At 34.2% G+C, this 25,609-nt stretch overlaps 4 protein-coding genes across 5 annotated transcripts; all 4 read left to right on the forward strand.

Annotated features, from left to right (window-relative positions):
• The first annotated feature begins 884 nt into the window (after positions 1–884).
• LOC100804024 (G-type lectin S-receptor-like serine/threonine-protein kinase At4g27290) lies at positions 885–4,814 on the forward strand. 2 transcript variants are annotated; one of them, XM_006594581.4, is made up of 7 exons: positions 885–2,393; positions 2,628–2,750; positions 2,865–3,022; positions 3,436–3,646; positions 3,763–4,000; positions 4,097–4,247; positions 4,341–4,814. In XM_006594581.4, exons 1-7 carry the CDS (start codon positions 1,121–1,123, stop codon positions 4,647–4,649), a joined length of 2,463 nt encoding a protein of 820 aa, XP_006594644.1. In that variant the 5' UTR covers positions 885–1,120; the 3' UTR covers positions 4,650–4,814. The 2 variants fall into 2 exon arrangements, with proteins under 2 accessions (XP_006594644.1, XP_003541760.1); XM_003541712.5 differs by having other exon boundaries at positions 886–2,408.
• Positions 4,815–8,324: 3,510 nt separating this feature from the next.
• Positions 8,325–9,980, forward strand: LOC100804552 (U-box domain-containing protein 8). The gene has a single exon (XM_003541713.5). It carries the CDS (start codon positions 8,533–8,535, stop codon positions 9,652–9,654), a length of 1,122 nt encoding a protein of 373 aa, XP_003541761.1. The 5' UTR covers positions 8,325–8,532; the 3' UTR covers positions 9,655–9,980.
• Positions 9,981–15,328: 5,348 nt separating this feature from the next.
• LOC100500685 (quinone reductase family protein) lies at positions 15,329–18,106 on the forward strand. The gene is made up of 4 exons (NM_001251012.2): positions 15,329–15,536; positions 16,911–17,004; positions 17,278–17,540; positions 17,636–18,106. Exons 1-4 carry the CDS (start codon positions 15,514–15,516, stop codon positions 17,865–17,867), a joined length of 612 nt encoding a protein of 203 aa, NP_001237941.1. The 5' UTR covers positions 15,329–15,513; the 3' UTR covers positions 17,868–18,106.
• Positions 18,107–20,511: 2,405 nt separating this feature from the next.
• LOC100788328 (probable NAD(P)H dehydrogenase (quinone) FQR1-like 1) lies at positions 20,512–22,571 on the forward strand. Its single transcript, XM_003543050.4, has 2 exons — positions 20,512–20,604; positions 21,750–22,571. The coding sequence occupies exons 1-2, from the start codon at positions 20,582–20,584 to the stop codon at positions 22,333–22,335; spliced, it is 609 nt and encodes a 202-aa protein (XP_003543098.1). The 5' UTR covers positions 20,512–20,581; the 3' UTR covers positions 22,336–22,571.
• The last annotated feature ends 3,038 nt before the right edge of the window (positions 22,572–25,609 follow it).

Genomic DNA, 25,609 nt, shown 5'->3' on the forward strand with positions numbered 1-25,609 from the left:
ATATTATTAACAAGGTTACATCACATCATACATACTACGTACATGAGTAGTAGTGAAAATATTTGCGTATACCAAGAAACTCTCGTTCAATATTCCCAAATTTTTGACGTTTTGGTCACCACCTACACAAGTTAATGGAAAATATAGATTCTAGATGCAGAGAAAGGGAGACACTGGAAAAGAAACAAACAAGTTTTGAATGTGGGGTAAGGATATCGAGACTTACAACATTCTATTATTTAGAAACCAAAGGATGGTTATATATTTCTTTATTGGTAGAGTTTGGTAAAAAGTCTTTGCTGCTATCAACATCTTCCAGCACTCATTGACCTAGAGTCTCTGCAGTTCCTATCACTTGACATGTCACGTTAAAATTTTGTACTATTTAGTTATCGAGCATGATTAAGATCTGCAAAAGCCACGAATAAGATGAATTTGTGGTAACAAATTTCAAAATTTGCCCCATCTTTCCTCCTTGTTCTTGGTGTAGCTCCAATGTTGTCCTAACAATAAAAGGTTGGTGTTGTTGAGTCTGATGGCCTAAAGTTGACGTTACATACGATAGACATAAAATTAACTCTTCAATATTTCACGGTAATTATATATGGATTATTTTACATTAAAATTTTGCACATTTTCATTGTATTAAATTTGAATTCACAGAGCAACTTACAATTATCCACTAACGGGTTCTCACATCAAGAGATTCAAACTCACGATATTGTAGGATATAAACCTGATTTCTTACCAATTAGATACACAACTTCAAACCTCTTACTGATTTGCTTGCAAGGTTCAATGACACATTAATTTATAAAGGCTTTAAAAGTTCCAACACCAAACAATCATGAAGCTTTGAAATACATAAAATCACACAACATGAATTTCTAACAACAGTTACACGATGGTTAAAAAAATAGAACATTAAATCTGACCTTTCAAAAAGAAAACAGGCCCCTCAAGGTACACCTGCTCCCATTTGTAGAATTACTTTGCTTAATTTAACAGGGCAATTAAATACACAGAGTGATCAACATAAGATTTTGGTAACAGCTAGCCAGATTAAAGAACCAAAGTTTTCTTTTATAATAAGTAGTAACGTGAAAGGATCGAATGACTCATGGAGAGAACAGAGTTCACCCTTTTATTTCTTGTTACTTGTTGCTATTTGCTATCCTTGTTTCCTACAGCTTTGGAAGCAGAGGATGCAATAACTCCACCACAAACCATCAGTGGCTACCAGACACTAGTCTCACCTTCCCAAAATTTTGAACTGGGTTTCTTCAGTCCTGGCAATTCCACTCACATCTATCTTGGAATATGGTACAAGCATATCCCAAAACAGACAGTTATTTGGGTTGCAAATAGAGACAAACCATTAGTTAACTCTGGTGGCTCCTTAACATTCAGCAACAATGGCAAGCTCATCCTTCTCAGCCACACAGGAAGTGTTGTATGGTCTTCAAACTCATCTGGACCTGCAAGAAACCCAGTGGCACATCTTCTAGACTCTGGAAACTTTGTGTTGAAGGACTACGGAAATGAGGGACATTTGTGGGAGAGTTTTGATTATCCATCTGACACATTGATACCAGGAATGAAGCTTGGTTGGAACTTCAAAACTGGCTTGAACCGACATTTGACTTCCTGGAAAAGCTCTTCTAATCCTTCTTCAGGTGAATACACTTACGGTGTGGATCCCCGGGGGATTCCTCAGCTTTTTCTTCACAAGGGAAACAAGAAGGTCTTCAGAAGTGGACCATGGTATGGGCAACAATTCAAAGGTGATCCAGTTCTCAGTGCAAATCCAGTTTTCAAACCCATTTTTGTTTTTGATTCTGATGAAGTGTCTTACTCTTATGAGACCAAAGACACCATTGTTTCAAGATTTGTGCTGAGTCAGTCTGGTTTGATTCAGCATTTTTCATGGAATGATCATCATTCCAGTTGGTTCTCAGAATTCTCAGTTCAAGGGGACCGCTGTGATGATTATGGCCTTTGTGGTGCATATGGTTCTTGTAACATCAAAAGCTCCCCTGTTTGCAAATGTTTGAAGGGTTTTGATCCTAAGCTTCCGCAAGAATGGGAGAAGAATGAGTGGTCAGGTGGATGTGTTAGGAAGAATTCACAGGTTTTCAGCAATGGAGACACATTTAAGCAGTTTACAGGAATGAAACTACCAGATGCTGCTGAGTTTCATACAAACTACACCATCAGCAGTGATCACTGTGAGGCAGAATGCTCCATGAACTGCTCTTGTGTTGCTTATGCCAAACTAGATGTAAATGCAAGCGGCAAAGGCTGTATTGTATGGTTTGGGGATTTATTTGATATAAGAGAGGTTTCTGTGAATGGAGAAGATTTTTACGTAAGAGTTCCAGCTTCAGAAGTAGGTAAGAAGATTAAAGGTATATGCTCCCGATCCATGTCATGTTTTAGTCCAATTTTAGCCGTCTTCAGAAATATGGCTCACTTGTTTTTGAGTAAGCCAACAAATACTATTTTAGTACAATAGTTTATTTATCATATTAAAGATTCTTTGTTTCTCTATAGTAAATGCAGTTTTGATTTTTCTTAAAATACGTTCATATATATGTTGTATATTTTCTCCTTATTTGTGGTGTTAGGTCCAAATGTTGATGGAAACAAAAGGAAAAAACTCATACTGTTTCCTGTGACTGCATTTGTAAGTTCAACAATTATTGTATCAGCATTATGGTTGATAATTAAGAAATGCAGAAGAAAAAGAGGTAAATATATCTTGTAGTTATAGTTTGAGAAGATAGATCTATTGTACTTTTTAAACCATAGTGTCCGTTTATTAGATTACTGATTAATCCTTGGCTCTTTGCCTCTGTAAGCAGCCAAAGAGACAGATAGTCAGTTTAGTGTTGGCAGAGCTAGGAGTGAAAGAAATGAATTTAAACTCCCATTGTTTGAGATTGCCATAATTGAAGCCGCAACCGAGAATTTCTCTCTTTACAACAAGATTGGAGAAGGAGGATTTGGTCATGTATACAAAGTAAATTACTCTCTCTTTGTAGTTAATTAGAAAGAAAATGATATTTCAATCATTGCTGCATACTAGTCTCTAACAACTGCCCTGCAGATTGGACAGTAGGAAAAAGCCCATTTCAAGTTTTAACCCATTTAAACAATGAACTTTCATTTCTTCGGTCTATATAACTTCACCATCTGAGATATCTAAATGCTCTTCAAAATAGTATTATGTTCTTTCAATAAAAGTTAACTTTTCTGATAAAACTCATTGTCATCTTCTAATAGTAGATCAGTCCAAATATTCAAAGTGACCGTCAAACTTTCCATTTACCAAGCAAACAAGCTTGTCGATTCTGTTCTCCTGCAAGAAAAGCTATTTTCCATCTCAGTTTTACAACAACAATGATAATATCTTGGCTCTGTTGGATTTTGTAGGGTCAACTTCCATCAGGACAGGAAATAGCTGTGAAGAGGCTGTCAGAGAATTCTGGACAAGGCCTGCAGGAGTTCAAGAATGAGGTCATTTTGATCTCCCAACTTCAGCATCGAAATCTTGTCAAGCTTCTGGGATGTTGCATTCATGGAGAAGATAAAATGTTGGTCTACGAATACATGCCAAACAGAAGCTTGGACTCCTTATTATTTGGTTGGTTTCTCAACTACTCCACAATCACATCTACACATAGAAACACATACTTTTTGAGTAAACACGTTTCACTTGATCAAAATATACTGTATAACACTAGCAATATTCTTAATCAGATGAAACCAAGCGTTCTGTGCTCAGTTGGCAAAAGAGGCTAGACATAATTATCGGCATTGCTCGGGGACTTCTCTACCTTCACAGAGATTCAAGATTGAGAATAATCCATAGAGACCTGAAAGCAAGCAATGTTCTTTTAGATGGTGAAATGAACCCAAAAATTTCTGACTTTGGAATGGCAAGAATGTTTGGGGGTGATCAAACTGAAGCAAAGACCAAGAGAATAGTGGGAACCTAGTAAGCACAAAGACACAATGGCATATGACTTTTAACTTTCCACAGCTTTTCTGAACTTAACTGCTAAAATCATTTTACCCTTTGCCATTGTTACAGTGGATATATGTCCCCAGAGTATGCAATAGATGGACACTTCTCTTTCAAATCAGATGTTTATAGCTTTGGGGTTTTACTCTTGGAGCTGTTGAGTGGCAAGAAAAACAAAGGATTTATTCACCCAGATCACAAACTGAATCTCCTAGGCCATGTGAGTATAATGATTTTTTTTCTTCTTGTAATTCGTACATTGAATTTTGCATATCATAATCTCATTAAATGAATAACTTGCATTATGTGCTAGGCATGGAAGCTATGGAATGAAGATAGGGCCTTGGAGCTGATGGATGCATTGCTTGAGAATCAGTTTCCTACATCTGAAGCTCTAAGGTGTATTCAAGTGGGTCTGTCATGCATTCAACAGCACCCAGAAGATAGGCCAACAATGTCATCAGTGCTTTTGATGTTCGACAGTGAGAGTGTGTTGGTCCCCCAACCTGGAAGGCCAGGATTATATTCCGAGAGATTTTTCTCTGGGACAAATTCATCATCACGTGGTGGACTGAACTCTGGTTCCAATGACATAACTGTTACTTTAGTAGAGGGTCGTTGACTAATGACTCCTTAGGAACATGTCTCTGCCATTAACCCATGGAACATAAATATGCATGGCATTCTGCATTCTGATTCAAAAGCAGATACTGGGAATCATCACGCTTAGACTTGTTTTTGTTGTAGGCTCTGTGATGAGAATGTTACTATTTTTCTTTTTGGCTAAGTGTCTGATCAGTCACATCAGTTACGCAAACTCATTCTCAAGGCAAAGTGATTAATTGGTTCTCCATTCCCTCCCAAAAGTAAAACAACAAGTAACGACCTTAAAGCAACTCACATCTGTTCAACTCTTCTACAACTGTATCGTTAAAGGTTTAGCAAACCTTTTTCTTTTTTGGGACAAATTATAAGTTTAGCATGGGCTTAGGTAGTTTGTTTTAGGTTTTAGATTCTTAGAATTCATTCTATCATCAGTAAAATTAATTTTGTAAAAGGTAAAGATGTTTAACTTTTTTATTGTAAATGGAATTGATTTGAAGTGTATAATAACTCAGAAAATGTTGGTATTTATGTATAAATATGTATTTACAAGTTTTCTATGTTATACACTTAAAATTAATTCCATTTACCAAAAAATATATATATAAACAAAAGTGAACCAACTTCATCTGTCAGCTTTGCTGATGCAGATTGGGGGAGTTGTATTGATACTAGGTGGTCAACCACTGGATTGTGTTTTCTTGAGAGATGCCTTGATTTCATGGAAATCAAAGAAACAGCCTACTGTTTCTAGATTATCAACTGAATCTAAGTGAATGCTGGGCACTTGCAATTATAGCAAGTGAAGTCATTTGGCTACAAAGACTTTCCTCAAATTTTGAACTTTCAGTTTCTTCCTCTATGGTTTTTGTGACAACCAATCAACTATCCACATGGCCTCCATGAACTCTCTAAGCATTGGGCCGATAAAAATGAAATGAACTGCCTAAGCATATAGATATTGACTGTCATTTCATTCAAGAAACTGTTCAATCCTCCAAGTTGAAATGTTAACTCAGCCCATCAACTCGCGGATGTCTTCAGCAAACCTCTAGCAGCTACTGTTTTTCCGCCTCTCATATCCAATCTGGAAATTTTAGACCTGGAATTCCCAACTTGAGGAGTATTAGTGTTAGTTAAACTGTTACAATTTGGAGTTAGTTAAGCAGTTGAGTTATTCAACTGTATCTTAGCATATTCATACTGTCAATTATGTATATAGAAAATCTATCAGATATAATAAAGCAAGATTTGTTCTCAACACTTTTCTTATCCTTAATAATTCCAGCTAGATACACGGACATAACTCAATCAATCACTAGCGACTTCAGGACTTGGTTCAAGTTAACAGCCAATAATGGAAACACAAAAAGAAGCCAGAGGATCCTATATTTACAGGGATGACTTGATGAGTTCATTCTTTTTACTGGGATCCAATATTTACAGGGAAAGTTTGTGAACTAAATTCTTTCCCTTAGAAGAGGGCCTGCAAGTCAAGACGCCAAGCCCATATTGCTAGAGCCCCTACTAAGATTGAAACTATGGGCCAAAAATGGTTATTGACACCAAGTGGTCCAAAAATTGCGTAGGGTCGTTGCATCCCCAATGAGGAACCTTTTTATCACTTGATCTTAGCCTTCTTAACAATAAAACAGTTTCGAGTCCATCATTTTCTGCACAGCACAGCTGTCAGCCGTGGCTCATCATTGTACGGATCCTCATGCCCTTCACTTTGTTGGCTTGTTAGTTGTTACATTACAAGCCCCGTCCCTTTCTCCCCTTACTAAATAAATATTATAGTTCAAGATAATGCTCGTCCCACGCTTCTATGTGCATGGATACCCAACTAGCATTTTTCTAGTATTAATTGTCATTGCCTCCTACTTACTTCTTCACTAACTTGTTTCATTTCATCTTTAGAATAGCATTCCACCATTTAGCCCTCTTCCTGAAATTTGTTGTACACACCTACAAGAATATGAAATCTTGATCAGGTTGTTGATGAAGGTGAATATGATTTTATGTATAATCATAAGGAGGGAAAGAAATATCAGAGATTAAAATAGTGAAGAAAAAAATTGTGACAACTGAGAAATAAGATCAATTTTAGAGGTGTTTGATTTACAGAAGAAATAGAGAAGAGAAAATTAAGAAAAAAAAATTACAAGATAGTAATTCGTTGTTGATAGTAACCATCAATTGTTTAAAAATTGATGAATTTTTTTCATTATATACATTTCTAACTGTTTTAATTAACTGCGAGAGAATATATTGTTATACACGTACGCCTTTTGTAAAGCAATTTCATCAAGCTAGCAACCTTCGTTATCTTTCTCTTTTCTATTTCTCTACCACTTCCTTAATTACCAAATAGACTAGTAAGGTTCCAAAAGAATTGCTTTACGATCTAAAAACGAAAGTAATAAGCTCCCGAAAAATCCACTTTTGCAGAAAAAGTAAAAGATTTAATCTTATCATCTTCAATCATATCATATAGAATTTACTGTCTAGTGTCCATTGAGATTACAAGCTTGCGTGGTACTTTGATGCTGAGTCGTACTTCATTATCCACTTCCCCATTTTTTGTATACCACTTTCTAGATGCATGGAAAGTGTCATTTTCAATCTAAACGCAATATATATTAACGGCATTCTTTAATCTGCATGTTACTTGATACTGATACATACAACTACACAAGTGGAAACAAACTTTCCAACACTTGAGATGATGAGAGGAATTCTTTTTTACATCGATCAAGCTATCCCTTTGATCCGTTGCCCGGGGATAAGGGCATCTCTTTCCTCATATTCTTTTTATATTCTTTTGCAGTACTGCTAATAGTAATATTTCATTTCATTAGAATCACGTGATGATGCGGGATATCTTGAGAAACAATCTTTATTTAATTAACCCTGCTAGACCCATCATGATTCGACCATATATATAATCTTACACTTAACGCTACTTCACAAGATGAAGTAATTTGCGTGATCGATCAAAATCACTTTTTGATTTTTAAGAAAAATATTTTTAATGATTATGTTTAATAATCGTGGAAATATGTATTTGAGAAAATAAAACGAAAGCGGCACAAGGAGGAAAACACGTGTGAGGACGGAAATCGTCAGCTCACAAATTTGGACTTTTTGAGCCGTTGACGTTGGTGTGTCAAGAATGGAGATTCATAGGTATATACGAGTCGTTTGGCTTACTGATCAAATACGTGGTTCGTGTTCTTCAATTATATTCTCGTGCGGGTTGTCGGTTGTGTACTTTGTTTCAAATATATTGCATATTTTTAATTTAGTTATTGTATGTAAAAATTTATGAATACTAGCTCTCTATCTTCGTCAATTCCCTTCCATTTCTTAATTTAGTTATCACATTAATCACATCTAACTCAATTAATTAAATAATTATAAATTTCTTAATAGTATTTTTATTCTCAATTTAGATAATATTTATTTGTATAAGACAAATTCAATACATTAAGAGGAGGATAAAACAATTTTGTTATGAATTTTTTCACTGTCCAACAAAAAATAATAATAATATAAACCAATTTCCACCAGAAATAAGAGAAAATCTTCCAATTAGGCCAATGTATTTACTTTTTAATACTAAAATAGTTTTAATTGTATCTCCATTTTTTGGCGAGTAATAAATTAATAAATGATACATGATCAAATAGATAAATATATATATAATATTTTTCATTTTTAAAAATCAATAAATATTTAAAGATGCAAAATGTTTATTTTTGGATTAGTATTTGGGGGGGAAGGAGAAGGATAGTAGTAGTGTGGTATTTGCAGCGGAAACAGAGCAGAAGAATGACTAGGTGTGACCATAAGAAGAATTTTGGAAACGAAACCTCGTAAAGGCTTCTCACTAACAAACAATGGCGGCTGAGGCTGAGCTTCCGGAGTACTTAAAGTGTCCGATTTCCCTGGAAATTATGTCCGACCCCGTCATCCTCTCTTCCGGCCACACCTTCGACCGCTCCTCCATCCAGCGCTGGCTCGACGCCGGCCATCGCACCTGCCCAATTACCAAACTGCCCCTCCCGGAACACTCTTCTCTCATCCCCAACCACGCCCTCCGAAGCTTAATCTCCAACTACGCCCCCATCAACCCTCTCATCAATAGTAGCAATTCACACCCTCAAACCCTAATCTCCACCCTCACCTCTCCCTCCTCTCCTCTCCCCTCCAAACTCCACGCGCTCCACCACCTCACGCGCCTCTCCCACTCCGACTCCCTCTTCCGCCGCCGCCTCTTCAACTCCCCCGCCCTCGTCCCCGCCCTCCTAACCTTCCTCCAACACATCTCCGCCGCCGACCTCCGCCACCGCGCCCTCTCCCTGCTCCTCCACCTCTCCCTGGACGACGACGCCAAGGTCGGCCTCGTCGCCGAGGGCCTCCTCTCCCCTTTAATCTCTCTCCTCCTCTCCTCCGCCGCCCCCTCCGACTGCCGCGCCCTCGCCGCCACCCTCCTCACCAGCCTCGCCGTCCTCCACGTCAACAAGGCCACCATCGGAGCCTTCCCGGGCTCCATCAATGCCCTCGTGACACTCCTCCGCGACGGGAAGGGAAGGGAAAGAAAAGAAGCCGCCACGGCGCTCTACGCCCTCTGCTCCTTCCCTGATAACCGGCGTAAAGCGGTGGAGTGCGGCGCCGTTCCCGTTCTGTTTCGGTGTGCCGATTCTGGACTTGAGAGGAGCGTTGAGGTTATTGGGGTTTTGTCAAAATCCAAAGAGGGGAGGGAGCAGATGGAACGGTTTTGCGGGTGTGTGCAGATTCTTACGCGCGTTTTCAGGAATGGAAGCTCCAGGGGAGTTCAGTATGCTCTTATGGCTCTTTATTCACTCTGTTGTCACAGTCAAGAAACTGTTGTCGAGGCTTTAAAAAACGGGGTTTTGGAAATATGTCAAGGGTTGGTGGAGGATGATAATGTTACGGTCAGAAGGAATTCCTCGTGTTTGGTTCAGCTTCTCCGTGGGAACACCCATCGCTTGAGTTGAGTTCAGTTTGGAATTTGGATATCACTTCGATTCATTCTACAATAACAAAACCAATCCAACACTCATCTTGCTTCCACTTTATGTATTCAAAATCATCTTTAATTGGATATGGAATGGAGAAGGGTCAGTTTTGACCTCCTCTGTGGAGGTCAGGTGAGTTTTCCCCTTTTTTGTAAAATTCTATATTGATGGGTAGCTACCTGACCTCCTGTACAAAATGACAGATCCTTTTTTTTTTTTTTTCTTGTATCATATAGATATAGGGTTCTTTTGTATGTTGTACATTGGAAAAAAAATAATTTGATGGGATAGCTTTCTCTTGTTCATCCTTTGGAAATTCCAATTGGACTGTTATGCTTCCTTCCTGTCTGAAAATTTCTCTTGGAATCCAAGCAACTATGCAATACTGGGTTAACACTTCAATGAAAGCAACTGATAACAACTTCCTTGCGGCCACGTTATGTCACTCGAAGCGTACATTTGAGAATGGCCATATCACAATAACTTACTTCAGAATATGCAATCTAAGAATTTAGAATTTTTCAGGCAGAGCTTTTGAAAACAAACTTTCCTTAATGCATATAATTAATAGTTAATGTTTGGATGAAATATATTCCGTAATCCTAATGTATGAAATTTTAGAAATCAATGTCTTTATAATTATTGCTCAATTCAATAATTATTTATAGAACAAATAATAGTGTTGGCCGCCAATTAATTGGCCAAAAGTATTTTAGATACCACGATGGATGTAATTAAATAGTCCAGTTTCTATGAAAATTTTGACCAAAGAATCTTTTGAACAGCTATAAACAAAAGAATTGAAGGTGTTGAAAAGTGTAATGAATACCATCATTCTCCTCTATTGTTTATCTTCTCTTCCAGACTTGTACTATGATTTGGAACTGAGCATCAAACGTTGCATAAGAGTTTTTTACCCTGTAATAGACTGCCATTGACCCATTGTACTGTACTCTGAATGTCTAATGATAAAAATGATATGTGACACCATGTATGTTATTTGGCATTTGGAGAGACAAAACAATAGTAGAAAAAATAAATTGAAGTATAACAGCGGATATGATATAATAAGAAGAAATATAGAGCACCCTCAAGAAAAGAAAAGTTTTTTCGTGTCATAAAAAAAAAAAAGGGATATAAAGAAAAATGATAAAAGTTGGATGAGGTGTTTGTAATTAAAGAGTGGCCAAATATCATTGTTGGTATAATAACTGTCTGTTTGAATGGTTCTGTTATTGACAATTTACTTTCAATATGGGGTGGTCAATTTAAAGGGGAGGGGACGGACGGCTGGTGTGGTCTTTGAAGTACTTGTCTTCTTTTTCTGAAGAAAAAAAAACTGAAGTACAATATTTTACATGTTGAAGTACAATTTTTATTTTAATTGAATAATAGTATCAAAAGGCATTTAAAGTATCGTACCTAAATTTTGTCCTCTTCTAAATTCATCACCAGATCCACTGCACAGGGTGCAGCACACTAAATTGTGTGTTATTGCTGCTTCATTTTTATTTCTGTGGATAGGTTTGGTTGGCAACTTGGCATGTAGTAGCATGGAAAGCTTCATCTAGATAATTTTATTACCTTTATCTACCTTAAATAAATGAGCTATCTAGGAGTTAGGGAAGTGTTATGAATATTTGGTTTGTACGAAAGCATTACTTACTACTGTGCTAGTACAAAACCACTGAACCACCTATTTGTTTTTTTCTTGGCCGTTGAAGCAAACCCACCTTGGTTGAGTGGGTTTGTGTACGTTACATAGTAAGTGCTAGATGCTGAAATTGCAGATAATGAATATATGGTTCAATTTTAGCTTGAGAGATGAGAAACATCTCTTCCTTCTAAATAAACTGTGAATTCTGTAACCAAAAAATAAAAACTCTGGATTCTATGTCTATTGTAATATTATGGCTTCTCGCCTTCTCCAGTATGCTAACTTAAGATTGAGAACGTTCTTGAAGTTTAATTGTCAGGGTTGATAGAAAATTGCTTCAGGAATTTTTCTTTGATCTCCTTGTATTTTTACTACTATGCATGCTTCTTTTAACTCGGTGGGGCCCTCAAGGAGGTTGTTCGATTTATTATGTCATGTTGAACCTCCTGTATGTTGCAGAGGCAAGTTGCTAATTTGTTTGGTCTTAATACATTTCAGTATTCCACTCTGCTTCTGGATTAGGAACTTTTTTTAACCTGTAATGTTTAACTCCGTTTTTTCTTTTAGTTTCTCTCTCTCTCTCTCTGGAATTTATATAAAACTTTTATTTATTAAAAAGTTACTTTTACTTTTAGAATTATTTTTAAAAGTTTGTTCATATTGCCTTTCGTGTTTTTATTGGTGGTATTTGGCAGGGAGTTAGTTCACCCTCCACTAAGTTCGCGAAAGAGACCCTTACTCGCTGAGTCACTGGTTACCTAATCAATATTAATGTAAATCTCACTGCTTGCTTTATTAAGGTTGCTACTAAGCTTGTCAGATTGTCTAGTTTTCTTTACGTTGCTTATTCAGACACCAGATTTGTTTGCTCATCACGTACTTTTTTCTGTTATTCAGGGTGCATTTTAACACGGCTAAGTTTAAAATTGGTTCATGATGAACCATTCCTGTACGCGAAAAAAAAAAATACACAATGACAAAAGGTTTCTATTGTGTAGCAAAGGGTGTGAAAAAATATTATACAACGAAGCTTATTTCTGTTGTATATAGGCATCCAACTACACAATGGAAGCAAGTTTTCGTTGTATAAGTGGTAGACATATATAATGGAAACTAATTTCCTTTGTGAGGGGTATTTTCATGTTATAAAAAAACAATTGAGGATGTTTAAATAGCAACGAGAGGGAAGCCTATAGCAAAGCCCTAGAAAATTTGTCGTACTTCAGCCCAAGACGACTTAGAGCCTGTCTAAGGGCTGAGTCGAAGCCCAAATATGTCAGTCTTATATAGACAAAAACAAAAGTCCAGAGTACGTATTAAAGATAGACTATTTTTAAATGTTTATTTATTTTAAAAATCTCTCTCAAAGTTAAAAAAAAAAATATTTTTTATAAAGCTTACTGAAAATTATTCTAACATGTTGTCAATCTCAAACATCCATATCATTTTTCAGTTTTCTATTTTTTATTATTAAAAGAAAATAAGTTTACCTTTATATTATAAATTTAAGTCTTTATCTTCAGTTATAAAATGAGAACGACCTATGAGAATGAAAGTAAGTGTAAACTTTTTATACTTGTTTTCATTCTCATGTAACCGTGTAGTATTTTTATTTTACGGACTATTACATCAAATTGAATCAATATATTTTTCTTAATTAATTATCCAATAAAATAATATTTTAAGAAAAAAAAACATATGTAATATTTAACAATTTGATTGATAATTTTTTAATAAAAATGATTAAATATGTAATTTTTTATAATTTGACATTTAATATTAGTTGATCTTATCACATAAAAAATATGTAATCTCATGATTTAATTAATTAATACTTTAATATAATTATATAATAAAAAATATATTTTCCCTCCCTCCCATGCTTAATTTACATTTGTATTACGCATTTTCCAAAATTCAAATCCAAATCTCCTTAATAAAAGTGGTAGAGGTCAGCTTACTGTGTCAACCTCGTAGAACAGAACCTATATATAATCAGTAATCCGGAACTTGGAATTAGAACATTTGCAGTTAGGCGACAAAATTATGTCAGCGGTGAACTTAGGAACATTCACTTAGAAAACTTCTATGATGTTAAAGGCCATGATTGCGGAGTAGAATGTTCAGTGGCCCTTCCACTAAGTATACAGAATTTTTTAGTAAATGTTAAAGAGAGAACAAAAGAAAGGAAAGCAAGATCAAAGATGATAGTCATAGATAATTATGAAATGAAATGATATCCTTCCGAATGGGATAAAAGAATTCTTTATATATATTATTTATTATTGCTATTTCTTATATTAATTGAAGAAATAATTTGAGAATAAAACCTACAAAAATGAGTAATAACCCCAATATTTAACATGTTGTTTATTTGGGTTTAATTGTATCTAACTCTATAATTCAAGTTAGGCTTATCGTTGGATGAATTGCATTGCCGATATTGATCCCAAGAGCCTCCTATAAAGATCTACTAAATTCATCATGTTGTCCCAAAGGATCAAAATGGCCAGTTCTTCTAAAAGGGCAGAATCGAAATATAGTATCAAACAAGTATGTGTAATTGTTGAGTTCTATGGTGACAAGCTTAATGGTGACAAGCTAAATGGAGTCAGTTATAGCGATTCAGCTACTATGAAAAAATATGTTAGACGTGCTCAATTGGGTGAAATTTTTAAATTAGGTCATGCTATTTGAAATCAGAAATCAGATGATATTTTTCGTAGCAAGCCCAGGGATTGGTTTACTTTTGGGCAAATATACTTCATTTGCTCCTATATTCATTTTCGGGCACATTTGGCATGGACTCATTGTGTTTCCCCATCTCAAGTATTCGCTATGATGGGAACCCGGGCATGTATTCGTCCATCAAAAGCCACTAATTACTGTTGCTGCCTTGCTGGTGTTTATGCATACATGGGTCCCATATCTACGAGAGAAAGAAAGAGAATACGACAATTCAAACATCTTTTTTTCATGTCTGTACTATTTCTTTTACAGAAAATAAATTTATTTAAAAAGAAGATATTTATAATATAGTAAGATTAACTCTTTTAGTGCACATTTTTTTATATATAAAATTCAAATTTGTTATGAGGTGAACTAGGAGTGGTAAGATGAAGGAAAAACTTCACAAGGGTTTCTCATGGCTTGCCATCAAAGGTGAATGATGGATATGCTTCAAGGTACACAATAGGAGGCGCGTACTTAGGAACTTCTATATGTAATAGGCTTGGGTTGCCTCCCAAGTAACCCTTAATTTTCAACTACTAATAGACTAACTTGACTAAGAATTTAAAAATTAATAAATTAGACAACAAAAATAAAACGTAAAATAAAGTACAAAAAATATCAAAGTATCACCTAAAAGAATGATAAAACTAATTGACATTTAAAATTAATTTTTAGAGTTAATCAAATTTATGCACACATGTACCAAAAAAAAAATGCATACAATAATTGAGTGATTAAGAAAAGAAAAGTTCTAACCTTTTTAATTATAAATTTTAAAAACACAACCGGACGGGCGGACGGGTGTTATCTAACTTGACTCGTGGATTATAGAAATGAAAAATAGGTGAAAGTAACGGCAATTTATTCTATTAAAACAGACGAATTATACGAGTCAAATCGAGGAGAAGAGGGGTTCAATATTTATAATAGGAAAAAAAAAAGGTAAGTTTCCTTATCACAGTTACGGCATATTTAAGTCATAGAAGTATGTTATAATGGTGCAATAATAAGAAATTAAAAATCATTGTGAACTAAGAGTGAACATGGACGTGATTCCAACTACTCCACCGTCGTATGATGTAAGTTTGAGGATTGACCCACCAATCATGCACCACCCACCACGCCTTGGAACTCATCATAATAAAATATGAAAAATAATTGACCAAATACAATAATGATCAAATAAATGTTAGTATTGTATAACTATTACTAAGTTAAAAAATTCGTTGGTATGTTCTGGATAAGAGTTGATCATTTCTTGATCAACATTTTTTCCTGCTCTTATGTTTTTCATAGTTTTATATTGAAAATCCTTAAACGTACGCCATTCCTATAATAATAATAAGCGACACTATAAGAATAGGTACATTGTCAAGGTTTCATTCACCGACTCCTTTTGGTTGCTACAGAGACAGGGAGACAAGACAGAGTAGTACAGATTACTACCAATGGCTACCAAGGTTTACATTGTGTAAGACATTCAAACTTTCCTCTTTTTTTGTCCTACTTTGATGGTTTAGTCTTAATTACTTTACTATTGTATTTGTATAGTTCATCGATTTATAAATCCTCGTATCCTGGGTCTGCTTTATTTTCTCCACATATAATTAATGATTGATTGATGGAATTTTTTTTCTTCTTAATCTCTTATAATTGTATTGAGTATTTGTAGATTGATGAATTGGGAAGGAAGGGGTGGTGAGTCTTCAGTAGTATTGGCTTTAAGTTTTTGACTTTTCGTACAGTATGTGTCTTACTTGTGAAGAATTTTCACCACGGAAAGTCAACTATTAGTGTATGTATTATCTCGTCACTTCCTTATGGTATTTGAAGGAATCGAGGGTTTGTATTCATGTAGAATAGCTCCCATAATCTCATGCTGTTTTGTCTTATATTCCTTGAAATTTTGAGATTCTGCTTTCTGTCACCAAACCAGAATTGGAACCTGTTACTTCTTTGCAGTTGAACTTGTGTCGAATCCAAGGGAACCAAATTAAATACTAATAACATAAATTTGCATAATCCTGAAATCAAATCTGTTTGGAAGAGAGAATGAATTAATAGCTTTTCAGCTCTTACTATTGCAGCCAAGGAGGAGAAATTTTTGCATTGTTATGTTATGTTGTTATTTCTTTATCCTGTTCTCTCCCTTTTATGTTTCTGGAAGATAGAGGAAGGAAATTGGGAGTAGATAAGAAGCCTTTTGTCCTTTCTTTGAATAAACAAAATGCTTGCAGTAGAAATGTTTAGAACTTTAGATTCTTGAACTGTATATTCATTATAAATTGATTTAACGCCACCTTTAGTTATCATATCACTTTAAAAAAAAAAAAAGTTGTGACTTTGGAAGTTCGGGGAGAAGAGGGGTTTGACAAAGGCAATTGGTGAATTCCATCCTACATAAATGTCGGTGCTCCCTTTGACTAGTAGAGAGTTTCTAAGCTACTAGCTCCATCAAAGAACCATTTTAGATTAAATTGGATTGTAAATGAAAAAAAAAAAGTGTACTGTTTTATAAAATCAATTCAGTTAACTGAATTGATTTTATAAAATTGGTTTGGTTAAAACTAGTTTGAAACTAATCTTATTCTTATAATCAGTCTATTTTTTTTAAACTAATTCTATTCTGAACCAGTTTTCAAATCGGTTTGACTATTTGAACACAAAATTGAATCAGTTTAAATAGTTTGTAATCGGTTCAAATTTTTTACCGAACTAATTTTTCGCACCCCTAAAGTTCAATATAGCAAGACCAATAATAGTATATCATATCCTGCTCATGAAGTTAAATGTCTACTGTATTTCTCTATGGTTAATCTGATTGGAATTTGCATCGCATGTTTAGTTATTATTCTACGTATGGACATGTTGAGAAGCTAGCTAGAGAGATAGAAAAAGGGGCTGCTTCTGTGGAGGGAGTAGAAGCAAAACTGTGGCAGGTTTGTAAACTCTTTTCATTTTCATTCAAACAATAAGTGCTCAGTTATTCAACCTCTTTTAGCAGCGCATAAGTGATGATATTAATGAAACTTTTAATTTGGTAGAATTATTGATGTGTGGAGGAATTGACAACATTTTTCAATCTTGAGGACATGACATGTCACCAAAGTATTCAAGAATTCATAGTAATTTCTTTAAAATGATTTAGCCATGCTATACACCCTTCATATAATTCAGAAGAAATAAGGAATTTCCTTTCTGCACTTAAACAGGTACCTGAAACATTGCCTGAAGAAGTCCTTGCTAAGTTGGGAGCACCTCCAAAGAGTGATGTTCCAATTATTACTCCCAATGAGCTTCCTGAGGCTGATGGCTTTTTGTTTGGTTTTCCCACAAGATTTGGATCTATGGCCGCTCAATTTAAAGCATTTTTTGATGCAACTGGAGGCCTTTGGCGTACACAGGCACTAGCAGGAAAGGCCGCAGGGTTCTTCTATAGCACTAGTTCTCAAGGAGGAGGCCAAGAAACTACCCCGTGAGTCACTGAATTCTTCATTAATGTTTATTTTGTATCCACTCAACATGGCATCTAAAACTAACCTTAGCCAGTGTTTGTTTTTGATTAAACAGGTTGACATCTATTACTCAGCTTGTTCACCATGGATTGATCTTTGTCCCCATTGGATACACATTTGGCGGTGGCATGTTTGAGTTGGAGAAGGTGAAAGGTGGCTCCCCATATGGTGCAGGAACTTATGCTGGAGATGGCTCAAGGCAGCCTAGTGAATTGGAATTGGCTCAAGCTTTCCATCAGGGAAAGTACTTTGCGGGCATTGCAAAGAAGCTCAAGGGATCTCAATGATTTTTATCCTCCATATATCTCCCACACCATATTCTGTGTCAAATAAAATGAGATGTTAGAAGCAAAAATAAAATAAAAGTGTGAGAGAATAAAGTAATACTTCATATATCTTCGATACAATTGTTGTCACCACTTGTCATCGTCGTATCCTGTAATGCAGTTTTTATTGTCAATAACAAGAATTTGGTAATTAATACTGGAAACTCGGTGCTAATAAAATTGATCACTATCAGCCATCTAACTAATGTGTGCTTTGTGTTAAATTGATCACTATCAGGTCAAGGATTTGAATTTATAGATAGGTACTGTTTAGTATTTTTGTATATTATATAGTTAAAGAGGAGAATGCGTACAGGATATAAGGGGTACCATCCCTTACAAGTTTGTTGCTGCATAAAAACATGTATGCCTCTACAACAGAATCTGCTATCGCAAAATAAAACACTAAACTATATATATTCCCGTACCAGTTAATTCCCACCTATCTATGTACCCAACACATCAATAGTATAGCATGTGTTTTACAAAAAATCTCCCCATCAACCTAGCATTAACAAAATCTCCTCCACGGTTTTGTTTCTGTCAAGACTACCTCCTCTAAAAATACATGCACCTAGCTTGTGTTGTTTGCTTTGATCCCCCAATAAGACTATGTTGCTAGAAATGAGCTTGTGGATTTTCTGGTAGCACTGTCGTGAGTTGCAGCCAGGAATAACAATCAAACCACATTTGTGTCACCTTAGAGCAAGAAAAGAACATGAGCCACTGTTTAGGCTTCTTCTTGTTGACAAATAAGGACACAACCAACTATTGCTATGCAACTGAATGTTTCTTTTCTTGAGATTATAGTTGGCAACCTTTCTATACATTACATAGTTTCCATATGAAGATGACAATGTTTTGAAGAATAAACAATTTCCACATTACCGAAAAAATGTGATAGCTTTGATGAGTATCCAGATGTAAGCTGTATAAAGCCTTATATGCTCAGTTAACCGAGTATTCTTCAGAGCTTTCTATTTGTCTTCCCTATCTAACTTTGGCTAGACATTCCTCAGCATATTATTCATATTTTCAACCAAATCTTCTTCCCACTGAAATCTCGTCCTCCTCCACTTAAATTCCCAAATCCAATCCTCACCAACCCATTTTTTCCCACTTTTCCAACTACCTCATTCTGCTGTTCTGATATCATGTTTTGCAAAGCTCTCTTCATGTAACCAATTGTCTTGCCAAAATCTTATATGACTTTCCACACCTAAATCTCATGTTACCATTTAATGGCTCTCTTACTTTTATATTTTTTCATAAATTTTAATCAACAGTAAAATGTGTATTAGAGTTTAGAGATCAAGTGTGCTGCTAGCATTCCTTATATTCTTATACCCAATCCCATTATTTAACGATGAAAAACACAACTATCAACTAATAAAATTGTTGTATGTACAAGGACTTTTTCCAAAGAACGTAAAATGTTTTGAATAATTAATTTTATAAATAAATTTTTTATTTATGCATTAATTTTTATTTCATAGTAGTAACAAACTATTATTTTAATGGTGATAAAAATTCTATTTAACCACGTTTTAAGTTTTTATATTTTTTAAATAATTAATACCTATATACATTACATGGGATGATGGGATGAGATATAAATATATTATTTTAAAATTTAATTATATTTTATAGCATATTATTTTTTCTATATGTTAAGAATAAAGAAGAAGAAAACCCAACATTAGAGGATAGCTAGGACACTAGTTCAAGAGCAAAAGACAGATTTTTTTATCCACAAAGTATGTTATAATGGTGCAATAGTATAAGAAATTATAAATCATTGTGAAACTAATGGAGAACATGGACGTGATTTTAGCTACTAACCGTTTGTATGACGTAAGTTTGAGGATTGACCATTTGACCCACCAATTATGCATCAGCCACCATCGTCTTGGACAGTTGGACTAATCAAAAGTGAAACTCAATAAAAAAAATGATAATAGTAATAATTGACAAAAGACAATAATGATTAAATAAATAAGTTACTACATAATTATTTTCTTAAAAGAAATTATTGCATAATTACAAAGTAGAAAAATTCCTACGTATGTTCTTGATGAAACATTTTTTCTCTTTTTTGTCCTGTTCTTTTATTTTTGATAATTTCTGTATGAAAAATCCTTAAAAGCATATTTTTTAACAGAATTCATTAAGATTGGCCAAGAAAGGCTCAAAGATGAAAACAACTATCCAAAAGTGTGGCGGCCCAGCAGTACACAACAAAAAATCTGTGATAGCAAATGTAATTTTGGGAACAATACGACTAATTAAATGGCTCTCTTATAATAATAATAAAGTTATCACATAATTGAGGGAGACAAGGCCGGCCTAGGCATAAGGCTTCTTAACCATTAGGCGGTCTAAATTTTTATTTTAACCCTCTCAACAAAAAACATGAATAGTTATTGAAAATCCAAACATGACATTAAGGAGTGTCAAAGTTTGCAACGGAAGTACCAAGTGCATGTAACAACCCCAACTAAATCACTATAAAAATATTATCATTAACTTTAAAAAAATCTCACCACTTTTTAAATCTAAAAAAATGGTGAAAGGTGACACTATAAGTATAGGTACCTTGTCAAGTGTCATTCATCAACACCTTTTGGTTTCCACGGATATTTGGAGACAACACAGGGCAATATAGGTTACTAATAATGGTTACCAAGGTTTACATTGTGTAAGACATTCTCCTTTCTCCTCCATCTTGTCTTACTCTGATGACTTTGAACATACAGTAATACATTCTATTTTCGTCGGCTTATATGCTTTTCTCCTTAATAATGTCAAAATGAATTCTAACTTATGAGTCAATACAGTCCAACTCAATTACAGATTAAACAGAGGATTAAAAATGTAGGCTCATTTTTTGATTGATTTTGCTCGGCTCATTTAATACTTGTGTCGATTGAGGTGAACCAACATGTGTTAACTCATTTTTTTTATTTTTAAATTTAAATGTATCTTATGAGTTCAAATTTTCATTTTATTTTTTAATTCTCTATAAGTTTGTTGTTATGAATTAGTGTATTGTTGGACTTATTATATTTATGGTTTTTTTCATTTTTCTGTATTTTTTTTTAAATCAGGTGAATTTGTTTGTGAGCCAACTTATTTAATTCAACAAACTGTGATGGGTTGAGCTAGATTATGTATTTTTTTGCATACCAAAAAAGTAATTCAAGTTAAATTCATGGTGAACCAACCCAAGTGAGTCAAGTTGATTGAAACCTCTAATAAATTCACTTCACTATTGTAGAATTTGTCAATTTATAAATCCATATATTCCATTTATTTTATTCATATGTAATTAATTTTGAGTCATTATATTATTGATGTGAAATATCTTGATTTTATTTATGATTAATTTTTTTTTAAAAAAATCTAACTAATAATCTTTGGTAAGATCTTTTTCTTTAATTACATTTTTTTATCTATAATTAAGTTTGATTCCCCCGCATATCCTGCACTAAAAATATTTATTTTTGGACTGTATATCATATCACATAAAATATAAAATAAAAAATAAAAAGATATAGAAGCCAAGGGAAAGAGTTTTGACTTTAATTTTTGGGGACAAGAGGGTTTCCCAAGGGCAATTAATAGGTGAATTTCAGCCTACAATATTATTTTCAAAAACGACTAGTAGAGAGTTTCTAAGCAAGCTCTATCAGTTAATTCTGACAAACTTTTATATTGATCAGTATCATAAGACCAATAATATATAATAGTATATCATATCCTGTTCAAGAAGTTATAGCTAGCGTCTACTATTTCTCTATGGTTAAAATCTGATTGGAATTTGCATATCGCATATATGTTTAGTTATTATTCTACGTATGGACACATTGAGAAGCTAGCTAGAGAGATAGAAAAAGGTGCTGCTTCCGTGGAGGGAGTAGAAGCAAAACTGTGGCAGGTACCTGAAACACTGTCTGAAGAAGTCCTTGTGAAGAAGGGAGCACCTCCAAAGAGTGATGATGTTCCTATTATTAAACCCCGTGAGCTTGCCGATGCCGATGGCTTTCTGTTCGGTTTTCCAACAACATTTGGAACCATGGCTTCTCAATTCAAAGCATTTTTAGAAGGCACTATAGGGCTGTGGCATACACAGGCACTAGCAGGAAAACCTGCAGGGTTCTTCTCTAGCACTAGTTCTCAAGGAGGTGGACAAGAAGAGACCCCGTTGACCTCTGTCACTCAGCTTGTTCACCATGGAATGATTTTTGTTCCGGTTGGGTACACATTTGGAGATGGCATGTATGAGATGGAGAAGGTCAAAGGTGGGTCCCCTTATGGCTCAGGAACTGTTGTCGGGGATGGCTCAAGGCAACCTAGTGACTTGGAATTGGCTCAAGCTTTTCATCAGGGTAAATACTTTGCAGCCATTGCAAAAAAGCTCAAGGGATAGATAAGATACATCTCATTCATCTATCTCCCACACTATACTCTCTCTCCAGTTACCCTATTATTAATATCAAACCAGAATAAGGTCATGTTAGTAGAAAAAATAAAAGTACGTACGTGTGAGATAATGATGAATTAATACTTCATCTTCGATACAATTGTTGTCACTTAATTGTCATAATATATGTATCCTGTAATGCAGTGTTTGTTGTCAATAACAAGAATTTGGTGATTAATATATACTGGAAGATAGCTAGCTCGGTGCTAATCATGCGCTTCTTGATAATTAAAGTGATTATCTAGATATATAATTTGGCAATAAATTCCCGTCTCAGTCATATTGTTATTAATTTTTTGGTAAATTAAATAGTTACAAATTTTGGTAGGCTTAGTATCAAAGTTTAGGTTTTGTTCTGAAAGTGAAATCTTGGTATGATGCGAACCAAGATATTTATATAACAAGGACCACAAAGATTGGGCATTCAACCTCACCCTCATCCTCAATCATCAGATACCCGGAAAAAGTTATAACTCAGTCTGAAGCGATAATCTTTGATGTTGTTTCAAGTCATCTTTGATGTTTCACCGTATATACACCATGTGTAAGATGCTTCACCATAGAAATTATATAAATTTTAATATTGAACAATTTTTTAGGCCTAAAGCAAGAGCATAGGACGCCTTATACTTGGGTCGGTCTTGTATACTAGATTTTGATAAATTTCTATAAAACAAAAAAAGAGTCAAACTTAACTAGGATCAAATTAAAAAAAAAAGTAAGGACTCAAATAATTATATATTCATCAGCAGAAATTAAAAGAGATAAAAGATTAACTCATCATGGTCAGTTTGGCTCTTTCCACCCATCTCTTAAACTTTTTATATGTATTCGATTTTATAATCCTATTATCATATCATATCTTCTTATAACCATAACAAACTTCGAGAGAAGAGATGTTATAAAACATGCTAATTAACTTATCCGTAAAAATTAAAAACCAATATCAAAGATATTTATAATAATTCACGTACCATATTTAATTAATTGAATTAGATCCTTGGTATTTCATATATTTATTTAAACAAAGATGTGATATTCTGATTGGAAAAAGAAGAAATAAAAAAGAGACAAAAGTAAAAGAAAATAAAGAAATACAGTATATTTAAGAAGGCAACATTAGAAATAATATATTTCTTTTTTGGAAAGAATATGCTGTTCAAGACGGCATCTGTCCTACTCCGATACTTTTAATTTGTTAACTATATATTAAGGGAGTGTCACATTGAATTGTTCTCTAATGTTTCTTCCGACTTATTTTATAACTTTATTCTCACCCGTTTTTCATAATTTTATACATATCTTTAATATGGATCCGTAAAAAAAAGATTTAATTTGGAATGTACTTATGATATGATATGATATGATACGCTTTAATAAAATATTTATAAGGGGAGAAAAAGAAAGGAGAATTATTGACTTTATGGTGATGATGCAGAGTAATTAGATTAGACAATTCTGAAAAAGTTAAAGTTCATTAGCTATCAGATGTTACACAACTTTGACATTTTCTTTTAGCTAATAATTAACTCATATTTATTTCAATAATATCTTATGATCATTGCATGTGATATATCATTTTTAAAATAAGTTAATAATTTGATTCTATAATATGTTTTTTTAAGTAAGGATTCTATATCTATATATATATATATATATATATATATATATATATATATATATATATATATATATATATATATATGAATGAGTTTAAAGAAAAAGGAAAAGAACGATTAATTAAATTTTTTATTTGAAGAAGCAATATATGAATTTTATTATTGAAAACCAACTGAAGTGGCACAAGATGTACCAGGTTGGTGCATAGCAATACATATAAACTCAAAATGCATTAAACATGCATATAATTACTTCATTTGCCTCACCCCAACTCATAACTACCGAACTAGAACCATTTTTTTTAACAAAAAATCAGAACCCCCACATAGATCAAAACAGATGCTAATTTGATGGTCTAATCCGTCCTCAGATTATGTCCTCAAAGCAGCCGGATAAAAAGATCCCTTGGATTAATTAGAAAAACAGATTTCCATGAGAACAGCTTCGCATGAGAGAATTTGCCTCTGAACTGAACATTATATATTTTTGTTTTGAAAAGGATTATTAGAAGGTTACATGATCGTATATCATTTTATTAATCCTTCCATTTTAACACTCGTTCGCCTAGCTAGTGGATTCCCTATCCGACACTGATTTGTGAATTATTAAATAAATTTTGGAGTGAGAATTAATTTTTTGAGAGAACTAAATATAAATAATTAAAAGGAGCAAACTAAAAACCCACTGCACTTGTAAAGGAATAAAGAAAACACATGTATGCTAAAATATAAAATCGAATAAGTGTAACTAATTAATTCTTTGTATCAAGGACTAATTAAATACCTTTCAGAATGCTTTGTGTGCGTGGGTTAGGCTTCATCATGTTTAAGCCCATGCATACATGGATTTTTGGGCCAAACAGTAATACCCACACTAAGCAGTTCCCTCGAGTCTGTCTACCTCAAGTTGCCAGCCCAAATCCAATACATTTCTCACTTTTTACTTTTAGCCCCATGTTTGGCATATCATCATATTCCTAGCTAATTATTACTCTTATAATTTGGGATCAATAATCAGAGACAACGTAACATGATGCTTAAGTCAGAATCTGTACTTATTATCGCACCGTAAAATCATTGTGTCCTTTTCAAATGAGAACATTTCATTTAGGTCAAGCTAGCATATTGTTGTGTTGACAATACTAAACGGGGTAAAAAGTTTAATTTTCAAGGGAGAGCTATGGAAGAATCTGACATGCATTTAAGCGATATTTTGATGTGTGAATGACGGCATAGCAAAATCAGAAAGGAAGGAATAAAAACTTAAGTTACAAGATTGAAACACGGACTTATTGATTAGCCAAATCAACCAAAGAAGAAAGATGTGTGAGGAGTCATTAATAATACGCATGCTTTATTATATTGCAATGATGCTTCGTGTCTTTTTTTCTTTATTTCCTACTTTATGAAATTCCTTTATGTATCTTCTTTTATGTTAAGTAACCACACCTTTATACAGGAAAAAAAAAAAAGATTTGATATTGATATATCCACGGAGTACTCCAGACAAAGGGTGGATATATATGATCCCGAGATGCTTCAAGGTAACGGTATGGTGCAATATTTAGCGTTTGATCGTCAACTCATAAAGTCGTAAATAA

The sequence above is a fragment of the Glycine max genome, chromosome 13 (genome assembly GCF_000004515.6).
Source record: "Glycine max cultivar Williams 82 chromosome 13, Glycine_max_v4.0, whole genome shotgun sequence".
Lineage (NCBI taxonomy): Eukaryota > Viridiplantae > Streptophyta > Magnoliopsida > Fabales > Fabaceae > Glycine > Glycine max.

Excerpts from the sequence above, each read along its gene's own strand:
- LOC100788328 (XM_003543050.4), top strand. The coding sequence starts at position 20,582 with ATGGTTACCAAGGTTTACATTGT. Across the intron at positions 20,605-21,749 it reads GTTACCAAGGTTTACATTGT|TTATTATTCTACGTATGGAC; the intron begins GTAAGACATTCT and ends ATATATGTTTAG.
- LOC100500685 (NM_001251012.2), top strand. The coding sequence starts at position 15,514 with ATGGCTACCAAGGTTTACATTGT. Across the intron at positions 17,005-17,277 it reads TAGAAGCAAAACTGTGGCAG|GTACCTGAAACATTGCCTGA; the intron begins GTTTGTAAACTC and ends GCACTTAAACAG. Across the intron at positions 17,541-17,635 it reads GGAGGCCAAGAAACTACCCC|GTTGACATCTATTACTCAGC; the intron begins GTGAGTCACTGA and ends TTGATTAAACAG.
- LOC100804024 (XM_003541712.5), top strand. The coding sequence starts at position 1,121 with ATGGAGAGAACAGAGTTCACCCTTTTATTTCTTGTTACTTGTTGCTAT. Across the intron at positions 2,409-2,627 it reads AGTAGGTAAGAAGATTAAAG|GTCCAAATGTTGATGGAAAC; the intron begins GTATATGCTCCC and ends TTGTGGTGTTAG. Across the intron at positions 2,751-2,864 it reads GAAATGCAGAAGAAAAAGAG|CCAAAGAGACAGATAGTCAG; the intron begins GTAAATATATCT and ends CTCTGTAAGCAG.
- LOC100804552 (XM_003541713.5), top strand. The coding sequence starts at position 8,533 with ATGGCGGCTGAGGCTGAGCTTCCGGAGTACTTAAAGTGTCCGATTTCC.